Consider the following 18,913-nt stretch of genomic DNA (forward strand, 5'->3'; position numbering starts at 1 on the left):
GCAAGAACGATAGTGAAGTACCTGAATCGATCTGCTGTGGTGGTTCTACAGTCGCTACGGTAACGATAGTGAAGTACCTGAATCGATCTGCTGTGGTGGTTCTACAGTCGCTATGGTAACGAAAGTGAAGTACCTGAATCGATCTGCTGTGGTGGTTCTACAGTCGCTACGGTAACGCGAGATCGATAGTGAAGTACCTGAATCGGTCTGCTGTGGTGGTTCTACAGTCGCTACGGTAACGCAAGAACGATAGTAAAGTACCTGAATCGATCTGCTGTGGTGATTCTACAGTCGCTACGGTAACGATAGTGAAGTACCTGAATCGATCTGCTGTGGTGGTTCTACAGTCGCTACGGTAACGATAGTGAAGTACCTGAATCGATCTGCTGTGGTGGTTCTACAGTCGCTACGGTAACGATAGTGAAGTACCTGAATCGATCTGCTGTGGTGGTTCTACAGTTGCTACGGTAACGATAGTGAAGTACCTGAATCGATCTGCTGTGGTGGTTCTACAGTCGCTATGGTAACGAAAGTGAAGTACCTGAATCGATCTGCTGTGGTGGTTCTACAGTCGCTACGGTAACGCAAGATCGATAGTGAAGTACCTGAATCGGTCTGCTGTGGTGGTTTTACAGTCGCTACGGTAACACAAGAACGATAGTAAAGTACTGGAATCAATCTGCTGTGGTGATTCTACAGTCGCTACGGTAACGCAAGAATGACAGTGAAGTTCTTGAATCGATCTGCTGTGGTGATTCTACAGTCGCTACGGTAACGCAAGAACGATAGTGAAGTTCTTGAATTGATCTGCTGTGGTGATTCTACAGTTGCTATGGTAACAACTATAGAAATATAAACGAATGACCTCACAATGTCGATTTCTACAACACACCACAGTTTACTGTAGAAAAACTACAGTGTTTATCTCTTCACAACAGTATCCTGGAGCATTAATTAATAAAGTTTTAAATACTATAGTACATACAGTATAATATGATTCAAAAACACTACAGTATTTACTATAAACTACCATAGTATTTTTCCATGGCGCTTCATCCCTCCACCTGCTCTTCCTGATAGGTGGACACAGAGATGGCGCTGTACGGATCCAAGACCATCTGAGCGCAGCGGACCACTGTCACCAGTAGAAACAAACACAGCAGCACCAGAAAAAACAGAGCGAAGCCCAGGTCCACATCCACATCCAGCCGGGACATCGGAAGAGGAAGATCCATAATGATGATGATGGAGGAATCAGCTCCAAGCTTCAAAACACATGATCTTCACTCATAAACTCCCGAGACGTGAAGAGTCTGGTCCTGCTTTTGTCTTGGCGATGAGAGCAGATCCCATGAATTCACACAGTCCAATGCAACCCAAGCTGGCGGTGTTGTGCTCCTGCTGGTGTAAAACAGATCTATCAGATGAGGCTCACATTCCAGCACACACAGAAAATAGCCTGTTTTACTACCCACTGCAGAAATACTACAGTCATGTATTGTGTTTATGTAGTGTGAACCATACTATTGGTAAAGTCCAGAAGGGATACATCTGCAGCCGGAAGTTAATGATAACTATTTATTACAACTATAACTGCTGTTTTTACTGTGAGGGTTAGGGTAAATACAATTGAATAAACAATATGAATAACAGTCATAATTACTGTGAGGGGTAGACATTAATATAATACAGTTTAATGGATAATTTAATCAATAATATGGATAATACTTCCAGCCACTAGAATACATTTACTATGGTATGGTTCAAGAACGTTAGTATTTACTCTGTTACTATAGTATTTTCCCCCTGTGGGTACAGTTTAAACAGGTGAAACTTACTCAAGCATTCCTTTCATTAACAAAGTCTTGTCAATACTATAATATATACAGAGTAATTCATTTAATTTACTATGACTTACTATAGTATTTCTATGTTTTAAGCCTTTAAAGAAGAATTTAGCGATGTAAATACTACAATATATACAAAACAATACATTTTACTATAGTAAAAACACTAGTATTTACTAGAAACTATTACTATAGTATTTTATTCCCTGTGAGTAGTTTAAACAGGTGAAAATAAATCAAGCCTTCATTAACCAAGTGTTGTCAACACTATAATATATACAGTATATATTTTACTATAGTATGGACTAAAAAAACACTATTTAGTGATGTAATTACAACAATAAATGTGTGAAAATAAATCAAGTAACACCGAAGTGCTGTAAATACTATAATATATATACACTATAATACATTTTACTATGGTATGGTCCAAGAACATTAGTATTTAGTCTGTTACTATAGTATTTCCCCCTTGTGGGTACAGTTTAAACATGTGAAACTTACTCAAGCCTTCATTAACAAAGTGTTGTCAATACTATAATATATACAGTATAATTAATTTAATTTACTAAACATTACTATAGTATTTTTACATTTTAAGCCTTTAAAGAAGAAATTAGTGATGTAAATACTACAATATATACAAAACAATACATTTTACTATAGTAAAAACACTAGTATTTACTAGAAACTATTACTATATTTTATTCCCTTTGAGTGCAGTTTAAACAGGTGAAAATAAATCAAGCTTTCATTAACCAAGTGTTGTCAACACTATAATATATACAGTATAATACATTTTACTATAGTATGGATTAAAAACACTATGAATTACTATAGTATTTTTAGATTTTAAGCTTTTAAAAGAAGCATTTAGTGTTGTAAATACTACAATATATTCAAAACATAATACATTTTACTATAGTATGGATTAAAAACACTATTTACTGTTAAATACTACAGTATTTGTGTGGTTTAAGAATGGGTGAAACTAAATCAAGAAGCACAGAGAAATAAAGTGTTGAAAATACTATAATATATACAAACTATAATACATGTTACTATGGTATGGTTCAAGAACATTAGTATTTACTCTGTTACTATAGTATTTTCCCCTGTGGGTACACTTTAAACACATGTAAAACTTACTCAAGCCTTCCTTTCATTAACAAAGTGTTGTCAATACTATAATATATACAGTGTAATTCATTTAATTTACTATGACTTACTATAGTATTTCTATGTTTTAAGCCTTTAAAGAAGAATTTAGTGATGTAAATACTACAATATAAACAAAACATAATACATTTTACTATAGTATGGATTAAAAACACTAGTATTTACTTGAAACTATTACTATAGTATTTTATTCCCTGTGAGTACAGTTTAAACAGGTGAAAATAAATCAAGCCTTCATTAACCAAGTGTTGTCAACACTATAATATATACAGTATGATATATTTGAGAACATTACGACTCAAAAACCCTGTATTAATGATGTTCGTACACAGGTGCGAGCTGAACTGCATGCAACTGATTGTCTGAATTAGTTTTACGATCGGCTGAAAATGAAGAGGTTTGAAAGCAATACCTGGATGTTTGGGATCCTGTCGGCGGTCAGGGATACGTGTTCTCTTATCTCCGGTATTAGCATGTCTTCCTCTGGCCTGAGAGACACACACACCAACACTTGGCACCTGCGTCCCCAATGAATAGTTAAAGAGGAGTTTGGTAACGATCAGGCCCTATATGGCATTAAAACACCCCTTTGGGCTGCTGTAGAAACACGGCTGATGTGTGACCTGTGATGGACGGCTGGACACTTCAGCATCACCGCACTGATGTATGTGGGACTGCTTCATCCAGCACCTCACTCGCAGACTAAATATAGATGACGTTCAGGAAGAAGAGCATGATTTCAGATATTGGACTGGAATCACAACAGATAATCCATCTGACCAATCAGAGAGGAGTATGGCAAGCTGGCTAATCATAGAAGAATAAGAACATCTGAGCAAGCAGAGAAGAGTAGGGCCATCTGACTGATCCGAGCTGACCAATCAGAGAGGAGTAGAGCCATATGGCTAATCAGGAAACAGCAGGAGCACCTGACCAATCAGAGGACTATCTGGCCAATTAGACAATCAAAAAAGATCTGACAAATCAGAGAGAAATATGACCATCTGACCAACCACTGAAAAGTAAGGCTATCTGACCAATCAGAAAAGAACAGCGACATCTGACCAACTGGTAAAAAGTATGGATGTCAAGCCAATCAGAGATGAGTAGGCCATCGGGCCAATCAGAGAAGAGTAGACACAGCAGACCAACCAAAGCAGAGTATGGTAATCGGGCCAGTCAGAGAAGACTAAGGTCAATCAGAGAAGAGTAGGACCAATCAGAGCAGAGTATGGTAATCAGGTCAATAGGAGAAGAGTAAAGCCAATCAGAGAAGAGTATGGTCTTTGGGTCAATCAGAGAAGAGTAGGACCAATCAGAGCAGAGTATGGTAACCGGGCCAATCAGAGAGGAGTATGGTAATCGGGTCAATCAGAGAAGAGTAAAGCCAATCAGAGAAGAGTATGGTCATAGGGCCAATCATAGAGGAGTAGGTCCACCGGATCAATCAGAGAAGAGTAGGGTCATTGGGTCAATAAGAGAAGAGTAGGGCCATTCAGAGCAAAGTCTGGTAATCAAGCCAATCAGTGAAGTGTAGGGTCATCGAGCCAAGCAGAAAAGACTAGGGCCAATAAGAGAGGAGTAGGTCCACTGGGCCAATCAGAAAAGAGTAGGGCCATCGGGCCAATCAGAGAAGAGTAGGGCCAATCAGAGTAGAGTATGGTAATCAAGCCAATTAGAGAAGTGTAGGGTCATCGAGCCAATCAGAAAAGACTAGGGCCAATCAGAGGAGTAGGTCCACTGGGCCAATCAGAGAGGAGTAGGGCCATCGGGCCAATTAGAAAAGAGTAGGGCCATCGGGCCAATCAGAGAAGAGTAGGGCCAATCAGAGTAGAGTATGGTAATCGGGTCAATCGTAGAAGAGTAGGGCCAATCAGAAAAGAGCATGGTAATCTGGCCAATCATAGAAGAGTAGGGTCATCGGGCCAATCAGAAAAGAGTAGGGTCATCGGGCCAATCAGAAAAGAGTAGGGTCATCGAGCCAATCAGAAAAGAGTAGGGTCATCGGGCCAATCAGAATAGAGTAGGGCCTTTGGGCCAATCAGAAAAGAGTAGGGTCATCAGGCCAATCAGAAAAGAGTAGGGTCATCAGGCCAATCAGAAAAGAGTAGGGCCATTGGGCCAATCAGAAAAAAATAGGGCCATTGGGTCAATCAGAGAAGAGTAGGGCCATCGGGCCAATCAGAGAAGAGTAGCGCCATCGAGCCAATCAGAAAAGAGTAGCGCCATTGGGCCAATCAGAAAAAAATAGGGCAATTGGGCCAATCAGAGAACAGTTGGCCAATCAGGCCAATCAGAGAACAGTAGTGGCATCGGGTAGGGCTATCTCATGTGGCCAATCAGAAAAAACTGGCAACCGGATCCTTTTCTTTCTAAAACCAAACCATTTCTCTCTTTTTCACACACACAGTCTCAGTCTCTCTCAGACACACACACACACACACGCACACACACAAACACACACACACACACACACAGCTTTACTTTAGAAATCTCTGATGAGATGATGAATGTGAATGAATCTTTGCTAAATGAAGCTAATGATTCAGTGAAACAGCTCTGCCTGAGCTCAGTCTGCATGTATGACAGCTTTACACTGAACACTGCATATACTGAAGTGCTTGTATTTGAGTGTAGAGATCATATTCACACAGACCCGTTAAAGAGGTCAAATAAAGGCCCAGCACAGATCTTTTAGATAACAGCATTTTTAATACAAAACCTCAAACGGCTCTCTTTAATATTTCATTTACACACATATATTCATCATCCCCCTTTCTAAATGTTGTACACAAACTGCAGATCAACATGTGGAGAAGATTAAAACGCCACAGAGCGTGACACTATAACAGAAGGAGGACGCGGACGCTCGCACATTCAGGAGACGTCACACACTTAATTAAACAGATCTCAAGAAAAATGAGCAGCCGATTAAATCAAACCTGCAATAGAAGTTCTGTGATACTCTCTGTACAAGATTAACTCAGGATAAAGACTCCCCAATGAAGAGCTGGAGCTTTACACCGTCCTCTTTTTCTAGATCAAAACAAAACATCATCATAACAATACTTAGGAAAGCAATAAAATGGCTATGAAGGACACACACACGCACATCCTCCTGGTTATTGCTGCATTTCAATCTCGATTTGGAGCTGCGGGAATCAGCTAAAACAGACGAGCTTCTGTCCAGATGCTGGATCTGAACGCTTTTACACACAGGCTGCAGAACTGCCACTTATTAACACGTCACAATAAGGGTTCATCAGTGAACGACGCTGGTAGAGCTGAACTAATGCACAATACTTCAACATTTGGTAACCACAGCAAACCTTTTTCTGCCGCAGGAGTCAGGACTAATTAATATCAACATATGAATAAAATAAAAGGGTCTTTGCAGTGTTTTTCAGAAGAAGAGCTGCAAAAAATAAATGAAAAACAACTCAAAATTTACCAAAACATGGATTTTATGTCTTAAAGGTAACATATATATATTTATTTATTTATTTTATTTTTTATCTAAATGTAAATAAAATCTCAAGCCTGGTCAATGTATTGTTGTATCAAAAAAAAAATAATCTAAATAGAAATAGATGATGTGAACATACAATTGTAAGATATAAACTCAGACAAATGTAGAAGAGTGAAACACTAAACTGAATCATTTCTGAGATAAATACTAAACAAAAGTAAGAATTCCCACAATTTACTTAAATTCTAAAATGCAAGATATAAACAAATAAACCCCGCTGAGACAAACGGAGATTTGCTACATATAATCTTAGAACTCTAATAAAGACCATTGTTCTGACTGATGAACGTTTCCGAGGGTTAATAAACGCAGTATTGCTCTTTGCTAGATCAGGTTCATCATCGTGTTAAATTAAACCTCATCATAAAGTGTTTATCGTAACACCGACGTCACTTGAAAACATTTAATTTTGCTGAACAAATTACACAGAACCACATTATTTCAAGAAACATCGGATGATATTAAGAATAAATGTTTACAGAAATCTGTATCAAATCTGAAAATAGTGAAGTACTAGTTCATCGTCCTGTTTTGCAGTTCCACATCCTGCTGAGCCAATTCAATTCCAACTCCAATTCTAATTTACATTCAAACTCAAATTTAAACTCAAAAACTCAAATTCAACCTTAAATTAAATTGAACTCAAATTCAAACTTGAGTTCAAATTTAAACTTAAATTCTAATGTGAACTCAAATTCAAATGTAAACTCAAATTTGAACTTGAATTTAAACTCAAATTCAAACTCGAATTCAGACTTGAATTCAAATTTAAACTCAAACTTGAATTCAAATTTAAACTCAAATTTAAACTCAAATTCAAATTTAAACACAAACTCAAATTCAAATTTAAACACAAACTTGAATTCAAATTTAAACTCAAACTTGAATTCAAATTTAAACTCAAATTTAAACTCAAATTCAAATTTAAACACAAACTCAAATTCAAATTTAAACACAAACTCAAATTCAAATTTAAACACAAACTTGAATTCAAATTTAAACTCAAACTTGAATTCAAATTTAAACTCAAATTCAAATTTAAACACAAATTCAAACTTGAATTCTAATGTAAAGTCAAATTCAAATGTAAAGTCAAATTTGAACTCAAATTCAATTTTAAACTCAAATTCTAATTTAAACTCAAACTCAAATTTAAACTCAAATTCTAATTTAAACTCAAACTTGAATTCAAATTTAAACTCAAATTCTAATTTAAACTCAAACTCAAATTTAAACTCAAACTTGAATTCAAATTTAAACTCAAATTCTAATTTAAACTCAAACTCAAATTTAAACTCAAACTTGAATTCAAATTTAAACTCAAATTCTAATTTAAACTCAAACTCAAATTTAAACTCAAACTTGAATTCAAATTTAAACTCAAATTCTAATTTAAACTCAAACTCAAATTTAAACTCAAACTTGAATTCAAATTTAAACTCAAATTCTAATTTAAACTCAAACTCAAATTTAAACTCAAACTTGAATTCAAATTTAAACTCAAATTCTAATTTAAACTCAAACTCAAATTTAAACTCAAACTCAAATTTAAACTCAAACTTGAATTCAAATTTAAACTCAAATTCAAATTTAAACAAACTTGAATTCAAATTTAAACTCAAATTCAAATTTAAACAAAATTGAATTCAAATTTAAACTCAAATTCTAATTTCAATTCAAACTCAAATTCAAATTCAAACTTGAATTCAAACTCAAATTTAAGTTCAAGCAAGCAGTTGGAACAGAGTGATCAGCTGAGAGTGAGTGAGCCCCTTCTTCAGCTCTGAACAGAAGCTCTTAAAAGGCAGACATACTGTAAAATCAGATAAGCCATGGCTGCTGCTTTACACACACACACACACACACACACACACAAACACGCACACACATCTCTGATCTGGACGAGCTTATCTGTCATTTCATCATGTGGATCATCCAGACACATGGCTTCAGGAAAGAGGCAGTGCAATCAGTTCACAATCACAGTCAGAGACAGACGGACCCACTGCCTGAGTGTGTGTGTGTGTGTGTGTGTATGTATGTATGTCTGTGTGAATGTGTAAGCATGAATGTGTGTGTCTGCAAGTGTATAAGCAGAAATAAGTGTTAGTGCGTTTGTGTGCATAAGTGTGTGTGTGTGTGTGTGTGTGTGTGTGTTTGAGTATGTGTCTCTGTGCATAAGTGTGTGTTTCTGTGCGAGTGCATGTGTATGCGTTTCCAGTTTGTGCGAGTGTGTATATAGGAATGTGTAAATGCGTGTGTGAGTGCATCTGTGTGAGTGCATGTGTATGCATAAGTGTGTGTTTGTGTGTATGCATGAGTGTGTGTCTTAGTGTGAGTGTATTGGTAAGCATTAGTGTGTGTGTTTGAGTCTGTGCTAGTGTGTGAGCATGTTTGCGTTTGTGTGTATGCTTAAGTTGTGTGTGTGTGTGAGTGTGTGTGTGTGTGTGTGTGTGTGTGTGTGTGTGAGTGTATGTGTGTGAAAAAGTGTATCACAAATCTGTGAGTGCATGTGTATGCATGAGTGTGTGTGTGTGTGTGAGTGTGATTGTGTGTGTCATTTTAATGCATATGTGTGGGTGTGTGTTAGTGTGCCTGTGTGAGTGCATATATGAGCATGAGTGTGTGTGTTTGGTTCTGTCCTAGGGTGTGAGTGAGCATGCTTGCGTTTGTGTGTATGCTTAAGTGTGTGTGTGAGAAAGAGTGTATTTGTATGTGAGAAAGTGTGTCACAGATGTGTGAGTGCATGTGTATGCATGAGTGTGTGAGCATGTGTTTGTGTGTATGCATAAATGTGTGTGTGAGAGTGTTTGTGCATCTGTTTGTGTGTATTTAATAGTGTATGCATTAGAGAGTCTGTGCATTTGTTTGTGTGTGTGCACTTATGCGTGTGTGTATGCATGTTTGTGCGTGTGTGTGCGCGTAGCAGACACAGTGTGAGACCGCTTGTGCTGGAAGTGTGCAATTGTGCGTGATTTGAAAGTCAACAAGTTTCACCGACACTTCCATCTGTGTGTGTGTGTGTGTGTGTGTGTGTGAGAGTGTATGTGTGTGTGTGTGTGTGTGTGTGTGTGTGTGTGTGTGTCTGCTCTGCTGTTTTCTGTTCTCTGTCTCACATTATTATGGCTTACAGCTTCATCCTCGCGCAGCACTCGTCTCTCGGCTGGATTCTGTCGTCCATTTGGTTAAAAGCGTAAGCAATGGCGAGCGAGGGCGAAGCGGCAGACGGAGGAAACGCATCACTCAGGAAACGGAGGAAACATGGGCATCTCTGAGAAATCCCCATTACTGAAGCTCCCGCTCTGATCCAACATGGAGAGAACATCCTGAGGAGGACAAACACACACACACACACACAATCAGCCTATTAGAGCGATTTCTGAAGGATCATGTGACTGGAGTAATGATGTCACAGGGGCACGGTGGCTCAGTGGTTAGAACTGTCGCCTCACAGCAAGAAGGTCGCTGGTTCGAGTCTTAACTTGATCACTTAACGTTTTTGTCTGGAGTTTGCATGTTCTCCCCGTGTTGGCGTGGGTTTCCTCCTGGTGCTCCGGTTTCCCCCACAGTCCAAACACATGCACTATAGGGGAATTGAATAAGCTAAATTGGCCATAGTGTATGAGTGTGTATAAATACAAGAGTGTGTGGGTGTTTCCCAGTACTGGGTTGCAGCTGGAAGGGCATCTGCTGAGTAAAACTAATGTTGGAATAGTTGGAGGTTCATTCCACTGTGGCAACCCCTGATGAATAAAGGGACTAGAGTTTTAAACAGTTGTGTGGCAGCAGTTTGTGAATATAACCATATATATTGATCTGGAGTCGCCACAGAGGAGTGAACCACCAACTTATCCAGCATGTTTTACGCAGCAAATGCCCTTCCAGCTGCAACCCATCACTGGGAAACACCAGTCATTCAAACACAAACACTCCAGACAATTTAGCTTACAGAATTCCCCTATAGCACATGTCTTTGGACTGGTGGAGGAAACCGGAGCACCCGGAGGAAACCCACACGAACACGAGGAGAACATGCAGACTCCACACAGAAATGCCAACTGACCCAGCTGAGGTTCGAACCAGCGACCTTCTTGCTGTGAGGCGTCACTGCGCCATCGTGACACCCTGAACCTCCAACTTATCCAGCATATGTTTTACACAGTGGATGCCCTTTCAGCTGCAACCCAACACCGGGAAACACCCACACACTCTTGCATTCACACTCATACACTACGCCCACTTTAGCTTACCCAATTCCCCAATAGCGCATGTGTTTGGACTGTGGGGGAAACACACGCCAAGACAGGGAGAACATTCAAACTCCACACAGAAATGCCAACTGACCCAGCCGAGGCTCGAACCAGCGACCTTCTTGCTGTGAGGCAACCACTGCGCCACCGTGACGCCCCAAGGTAAAAATGAATTAATTCTGTTCTTTATAATCAGACTTGATACCGTCTGCAGAAACACTTTGATTAACGTTCTCTCTTTGTACATTTCATCAAAGATGAAAAGCCCCGCCCACTAGTGACCATCTCTCCCTCATTAGCATAAACAGCCCTAAGTGAAAAGCAGCCATCCGCCATTTCTGTGCGTTTACAATAGCTGCGTCTCAAATGGCACACTATGCACTATGTACTTATGCACTTACACACTCAACAGCATACTATATGTATGTAGTGTCGTCCCAAATGGAGCACTAATGTTTTTTACCAAGCGGAAATTCAAACTGTTTCCCTGATAAAGTTCGACGGTTGCCAAATCAGTGAAATAAATCACCAAACTATCAAAAATTACCTGTCATGAATATAACCACATTCACCATTGGGAGGCGCTATAATCACTCATAGGAGAATTTAGCTTTCATTATCCAAAATAAATGAAATAATCCAACATGTGCGCCCGATAGCTCCACCCCTTCTGCTACGTGAGCACGTACTCTTTTCAACATACTACGATTTGGGACATACTAATTCTACTTTCAAATACTCTTTAAGAAAGGATAGTATGCGAATTGGGACGCAGCATAAACCCTAACCCAGGTCAATATGACTTGACGATTGCTCCGCTCACCGGAAACATGTCCGTCTGGTTGTTTTGCACTTGTGTGTCTGCGGAGGCTTGTGTGTGTGTCTGATTGGGCCACTGCTGCCAGCCTGTGATGCCCTCTGCTGGCCTGGAGCCGAACGCTGCTGCCATCTGACCAACATTACCTAAACACAAGAAACACCACTGCTTATTATACATGCTTAGAACATAGGATAGCATAACATAGCACAAAACATATAACACAAAACAACCCAACCCAACACTAAGCAAAACATAACAAAACATAACACAAAACATATAACACAAACAACCCAACCCAACACTAAGCAAAACATAACAAAACATATAACACAAAACATATAACACAAACAACCCAACCCAACACTAAGCAAAACATAACAAAACATATAACACAAACAACCCAACAATAAGCAAAACATAACAAAACATAACAAAACATATAACACAAAACATATAACACAAACAACCCAACCCAACACTAAGCAAAACATAACAAAACATATAACACAAACAACCCAACACTAAGCAAAACATAACAAAACATATAACACAAAACATATAACACAAACAACCCAACACTAAGCAAAACATAAAAACAAAACATATAACACAAACAACCCAACACTAAGCAAAACATAACAAAACAAAACATAACAAAACAAAACATATAACACAAAACAACCCAACACTAAGCAAAACATAACAAAACAAAACATAACAAAACAAAACATATAACACAAACAACCCAAACCAACACAAAGCAAAACATAACAACAAAACATATAACACATAACAAAATATATAACACATCAAAAAACATAACACAAAACATAACATAACACAACACAAAGCAAAACATAACAACAAAGCATATAGAACAACAGAAAACATACAACACAACATATAACAACACAAAACAAATAACACAACATGACATACAACACAAGACATAACAAACAACACAAAACATATAACAGAACACAACATACAACACATAACAAAACATATAGAACAACAAAAAAACGTATAACACAACACCACAAAACAACAAAACACATAACACAACACATATAACACAACACCACAAAACATATAAAACAACACAAAAGATATAACAACACCACAAAACATAACAAAACATATGAAACAACACAAAACATTTAACACAACACAAAACATAACAAAACATATTGAACAACACAAAACATATAACACAACACCACAACATACAACACAAAACATTATACAAAACATAACAGCAAAACATATAGAACAAAACATAACACAAACATATAAAACAACACAAAACATATAACAAACAACACAAAACATAACACAAAACATATAGAACAACACAAAATGTATAACACAACACCACAAAACACAACACAAAACATAACAAAACATATGGCACATCACAAAACATATAACATAACACAACATACAAGACAAAACATAAAAACAAAACATAGCACATCACAAAACATAACACAAAACAACAACACGTATAGAACAACACAAGACAAATAACACAAAACACATAACAACAAAACATATTGAACAACACATAACAAACAACACAAAACATACAACACATAACATAACACAGCATAAAACATAACCAACACAACAGAAAACATACTACACAAGACAAACTATTTTCGGGTAAATGCACAGATAAAGTAGTGCCGGCAGTTTTTGAGCGCATTACAGCTCCATATATCACTACACTGTTTTTACCATAATATGTGCATGTGCTCTAAGCACTCTATATAATCAAGTGTTACCCTGTAGCGTAACAATAATGATAAATTCTAAAATCTTTGGCATATGTCTGACTTTTGGGACACAGGAACCATTGGTTAAGAAGAATAATCTGCTTTATCCTGTTAAATGATTAGGGAATAATGCACACCCAATATTTACTCATTAATAATTCAAGTGTAAATCATTAGCTTCATATACATGTATGTGCTGCACAATATGTACCGTATCCATTACTGGAGGGGTTGCTGTGACTGTTTATTTGCTGGTAGCTGGATGTGCTTGCCATTGAAGCCGAGGCTCCGCCCATCTGGCCAAAGGAAGAGGAGGTGGAGGATGTAGAGGCGGAGCTAAAGCCTCCCATGTTAAACTGAGCAGGCTGGTTCTTTCCAATTGGACCTGCAACCTGCTGGACAGAGAGAAGATTTACATATGAGCAGGGCCAGACAGAATATGAGGACATTTTTGGCTATTTCTGTGCAGAATTTTGTAAAAAAAAATAAATAAAACAAATCTGCGGATTTATGGAGAATGATTTTGGGAGTATTGGAATTAAAAACCTAAGATAATATCTCATATAATATAATAGTTTCACATAATATCTCTATTAAAAGACAGAAAACATTACTTTACTAGCTGTATTGTTAATAAATCATATGAACATTTTTATATTATTTAATAATATTACTGAAACTAATTTAAAAACTGAATAAATATGAATTTACAAGGAAATTCATTCATTCATTTTCTTTTCAGCTTAGTCCCTTTATTAATCAGGGGTCGCCACAGCGGAATGAACCGCCAACTTATCCAGCACATGTTTTACGCAGCGGATGCCCTTCCAGCTGCAACCCATGACTGGGAAACATCCATACACACTCATTCACACACATACACTACGGACAATTTAGCCTACCCAATTCTACAAGTAAATAAATAGACTCAGTGATCTATTGGAAAATCTGATATTGCGATATTGCAATTTATCGAAATTGTGCTAGTCCTGGCTCCATAATAGAGCACATTTCTATTGCCCCAATGCTAAAATGGCCAACTTTACAGCAGAAAACAAGGTATTTACAGCCTGGTACAAAGAACGATTTTGGTTTATATAGCTAATGTCACCCTTCATATGACAACTGTGAGGGGGGTGAATTTTTTTATAACTCAACTGTTTCATTTATATTAAGTCTGCATAATTCAGGGCGTGGCCACTTGAGTGACAGCTAAGACTTTCTGCTCACTGTCACTTCACTTCAGCTGATTCCAGCTGATTAGCTGCTGAGCTCAGCATATACATCGTATTTTGTTTTGTTTTATGTGGCTTAACACAGTCAGCTGCCTTTTGGAATAATTTCCTACTATTATCAGATAGAAAAAAAAAGAAAAAAAAAAATTAGAAAAAAAAGAAAAAAAATTAGAAAAAAAATAGAAAAAAAAATTTATAGAAAAATAGATAGAAAAAAATAGAAAAAAATAGAAAACAAAATAGAAAAAAATAGATAGAAAAAAAATTGAAAAAAAAGAAAAAAATAGAAAAAAATAGATAGAAAAAATAGAAAAAAATTGAAAAAAAATGATAGAAAAAAATAGAAAAAAAAAAAAAAAAAAAAAAAAATAGATAGAAAAAATAGAAAAAAAATAGAAAAAAAGAAAAAAATAGAAAAAATAGAAAAAAAGAAAAAAAATAATAGAAAAAAATAGATAGAAAAAAAATAGATAGAAAAAAAAGGAAAAAAATAGATAGAAAAAAAAAATCGAAAAAAAATAGATAGAAAAAAAATTGATAATAAGAAAAAAAAAGAGAGAAAAAATAGAAAAAAAAATAGAAAATAGAAGTAAGTAGTGAATATGGCATGCTGTGTGCACTTAACTCAACTCAACTTAACTCAATTTATTTCTATAGCACTTTCAACAAACCACAATGTTTTTAAAAGTCTAAACACTTTATTGATATAGTGTACAACCATGCACATGTGGTCAGAAGACAAACGAGTCGCAGGTAATAGTCAAACATCTAAGCGAAATGCTAGCAGGCATCTGTAGCCCCGCCTCTTTGACCTTTTACAATTACCCCCGGTCGGCACGATGATGCACGAACAAAACGGTGATGGTTGGCCACGCCTACTTGTAGCTTCATTTATACTACGATTACTATATCTTTTACAGTCTATGGGTGTAATACGCTTCACATGTGTACCTGTGTGCTGAAGGGTTGCCGTGTGGTATTCCAGACTCCAGGGGGTGCTGTGGGTCCCGACGGGGCCTGGATGGGGCTGTTGTTGGAGCCGGAGACCCCAGACGGAGTGCTCTGGCGGGACATCTGTGCCAACATTTGACCCGCTGAATGAGCCACAGGCACCATCTGCTGCGGCAGAACAGGGGACCTAACACAGACCACACACACACACACAAACCCGTGAGGAAACGCACACATCTGCAAACATAATACTGTGCAAAATATTAGTATTTACACCCCACTACTATTTACACCTAACAATGGATAAGTCAGTTATATCTGTATCTGCATTACCTAGGAAAATTACTGCAGGCCAAAGACTGTATATCAACAGAGTGTGTGTATTTGTGTATACAGTGTGTGTATATGTGAGTGAGTCTGTGCATCAGTGGTGTGTGTTTGTACGAGTGAGTGAGAGCGAGCCTGTGTAAGAGTGTGTGTGTGAGAGAGACTGTGGGCTCTATTTTAACAATCTAGGCGCAAAGTCTAAAGCGCATGGCGCAAAAGCAATAAGAGCTTGTTTGAATCCACTTTTGCAATTTTAAGGACATAAAAATACGCTCTGCGCCGCGACGCATGGTCTAACAGGGTTGAGCTTATTCTCTTAATGAGTTATGGGTGTGTTTTGAGCATAACCTGCATTAAACGAATCAGAGTCTCATCTCCCATTCCCTTAAAGGGTGTACTCACACTATGCTATCCGAACCGTGCCCAGGCCCGTTTCCCGGATCGTTTGAGAAGTGTGAGTGCTCTGAATCGGGCTCAGGCATGGTTCACTTGGCCGTCTCCGGCCCGGTTGGAAGAGGTGTGCCAGAGCGCGGTTCACTTGGGCTTTGGCGCGGTACGCTTGTAGTGTGAGTGCAAAGCGCGCCTGAGCCCAAAACTGAAGATGAGACGTGACTTTTACGGGATTGTTTCATATGGATTTATTAATCATTCTTACTGTTTAATGAACGCAAACTGTTGTAGATTATTAAAGATGCAAACTCCTCACTGCATGACGGCTCCGCACCTTCAGCAAACCTCCTAATTTCTGCAGCATGAGGATTTTATGATTGTTTATGAGCGTCAACAGTGGCTGATCTGTTCGGCAAAATATTTGACTGCATGTCGTTGCATCTCTAACGACTAAAACGATGTAAAGAAATCTCCACTGTGCTGAGCGAGAGTGCTTCTTACCCGGCCCGGTTCAAGGCAACTGTTCATAGTGCGAGTACGCCCTAAGAATCAGTTGCGTAGCTCCATGGCACATTTGCTATTTACAACGTGGACTTGGTAAGTGAAAAAACCGAACGCTTCACTAGCGAGAAAACAGAGCATCTGCAGCGCGAGGATAAAGAACGAGCCTCCTCCATTCAGCCTCTTTACTTTCTCTTTACTTTAACTCTTCACTTTAACTCTTCACTTTACTCCTTTACTTTGGTGGAGTAAGAAAACGGTGGAAACTCACTCCACTGAACACATCCATTAGCCTACATATTTAATTTAGTTTGTTAAGTGCAAAGATTTGTTTCAAAACTATTTCTAAATTCAGTTCTAATATCCAGCAAAGGAATAAATGAACAATAATAATGAAGTGTGGTCAAAAAACTGAGTTATATCTAAACACACATCCTGTTCTGATGACCCATATGGTGATGCAGACGTCTCCGAAACCCCACAGGTGGACAAATCTAAACTTGTTTTTATTTAAACAAATATAAATATGCATATAATAAATAATACTGCTAATAATAATATTATACTAATGCAAAGTGTCATGAATAAACTGAAAAAGTCCTGGAGATGAGGCATGCAGGCAGTGTTTTTTATACTCATGTAGAAAATAATAATTTTTCTAACATTTTAATCCTTAAATTGTTTTATCTGTAAAGATATTTGTGTATTGTGTACATCATGTGTGTATTAAGTAATATATAAGCGTTTGGACCCACATAGGCGCATAACTAACGCGCTCTGCGCTGGACTTTAAAGCAGCTTTTAGTTGGTCAATGGCGTGGTCTATTTCAGTTCTTCAAAATAGCAACACACCAACAATTTGCCTTAACACACCTCCTTTATAGACCAGCACACCCATGAGTCCACAAAGTGGCGCGAATGGATTTGCTATTTAAACACCATGGAGCAAAACGTGAAAATTACTGTTGCGCTGGTCTGAAAATAGCAACAAATCGCGTCTCATTGCGCTGGGTGTATGATAGGGCCCCCGTATGTGTGTATGTATGTGTGTATGTGTGATTGTGCATGGGTGGTGTGTGGGTGTGAGGTGTGTTTGCATGTGCGAGCGAGCGAGTGAGTGAGTGAGTGAGAGTGTGCCTGTGTAAGAGTTTGTACGTGTGTGTGTGAGAGACAGGTGTGTGTACGGTGCGTCTTGGTGTGAGAGTCTGTGCATGCGAATCTCTGTCTGTGTGTGTGTGTGTTTGTGACTGAGTCTATGCGTAGGAGTGTACATCAGTGGTGTGTGTTTTTACGTGTGAGCCTGTGTAAAAGTGTGAGTCTGAGTTTGTGCATAGGTGTGTGCGGTGCATCTTGGTGTGTTTGTGTGAGAGTCTGTGTGTGTGTGTGTGAGAGAGAGAGAGAGAGAGAGAGAGAGAGAGTGAGCGAGAGAGAGAATTTGGTGTGTGTACCTGAAAGGTTCAGTGGGTCGTGCGGGGCTGGGGAAAGCTGTTGCTGGAGGGTAAACCTGCTGCACACTGGACACACTGGAGGAAACAGCCTTAGAGCCTGAAACACACAGACACACACATTGTGAAATCTGAAAAACTGTGTATTTTTGACCATATCCCTCAGCTGTACTTAATGAGGGTTGTCTTCGATGAGTGTGTTTGTTTGTTTGTGTGTGTGTGTGTGTGTGTGTGTGTGTGTGTGTGTACATGAGAGAGAGAGGAGTCTTACTGTGATCAGCATTGACTACACCACATGTCTGCACTGAAACCTGAAAGACACACAGATGAACAAAGACACTCTTGATGTGGTAAACTAATACAACAGAGCTTATTCACATATAATCAGAACTTACTTGCATCATTTGGCAGATAATTTAGCTTTTTTTATAAAAAAAACTCTATTTGCTTGTTGAAAGTTTGACTTATTATTTCTGAAAACAAGACAATATGGTTTTCGCTTGTCTAGAAAGTGCTTCCTGATTTAGATTTTCGACTAGAAACAAGATTAAAAACTCCATCTAAGAAAAGCATGTGCATTTACACCATAGATATTTACATTAGATCGCCTACGCTGTTGTTGTCTATTAGAATGCATCAATAGAGCCGTCATTTTAGTAAA

General features: G+C 38.1%; 2 protein-coding genes across 7 annotated transcripts in view; both read right to left on the reverse strand.

Annotated features, from left to right (window-relative positions):
- Positions 1 to 1,052: 1,052 nt before the first annotated feature.
- LOC130243827 (cortexin domain-containing 1 protein-like) lies at positions 1,053 to 3,655 on the reverse strand. The gene is made up of 2 exons (XM_056476125.1): positions 3,439 to 3,655; positions 1,053 to 1,401 (listed from the first exon to the last, which is right to left on the reverse strand). Exon 2 carries the CDS (start codon positions 1,233 to 1,235, stop codon positions 1,053 to 1,055), a length of 183 nt encoding a protein of 60 aa, XP_056332100.1. The 5' UTR covers positions 1,236 to 1,401; positions 3,439 to 3,655.
- Positions 3,656 to 8,266: 4,611 nt separating this feature from the next.
- Positions 8,267 to 18,913, reverse strand: part of arnt (aryl hydrocarbon receptor nuclear translocator) — a 36,322-nt gene continuing 25,675 nt past the window's right edge. For 5 of the 6 annotated variants that reach the window (XM_056475154.1, XM_056475153.1, XM_056475150.1 and 2 more), the window contains 6 exons: positions 18,524 to 18,563; positions 18,256 to 18,352; positions 15,590 to 15,776; positions 13,615 to 13,798; positions 11,629 to 11,768; positions 8,267 to 9,881 (listed from right to left, as the gene is read on the reverse strand). In XM_056475154.1, coding sequence (XP_056331129.1) covers positions 9,795 to 9,881; positions 11,629 to 11,768; positions 13,615 to 13,798; positions 15,590 to 15,776; positions 18,256 to 18,352; positions 18,524 to 18,563 — 735 coding nt within the window. In that variant the 3' untranslated portion in view covers positions 8,267 to 9,794. The remainder of the gene's footprint in view (positions 9,882 to 11,628; positions 11,769 to 13,614; positions 13,799 to 15,589; positions 15,777 to 18,255; positions 18,353 to 18,523; positions 18,564 to 18,913) is intronic. The other variant, XM_056475151.1, reaches the window with a different exon arrangement.

This window comes from Danio aesculapii, chromosome 16, assembly GCF_903798145.1.
Source record: "Danio aesculapii chromosome 16, fDanAes4.1, whole genome shotgun sequence".
NCBI classification, from domain to species: domain Eukaryota; kingdom Metazoa; phylum Chordata; class Actinopteri; order Cypriniformes; family Danionidae; genus Danio; species Danio aesculapii.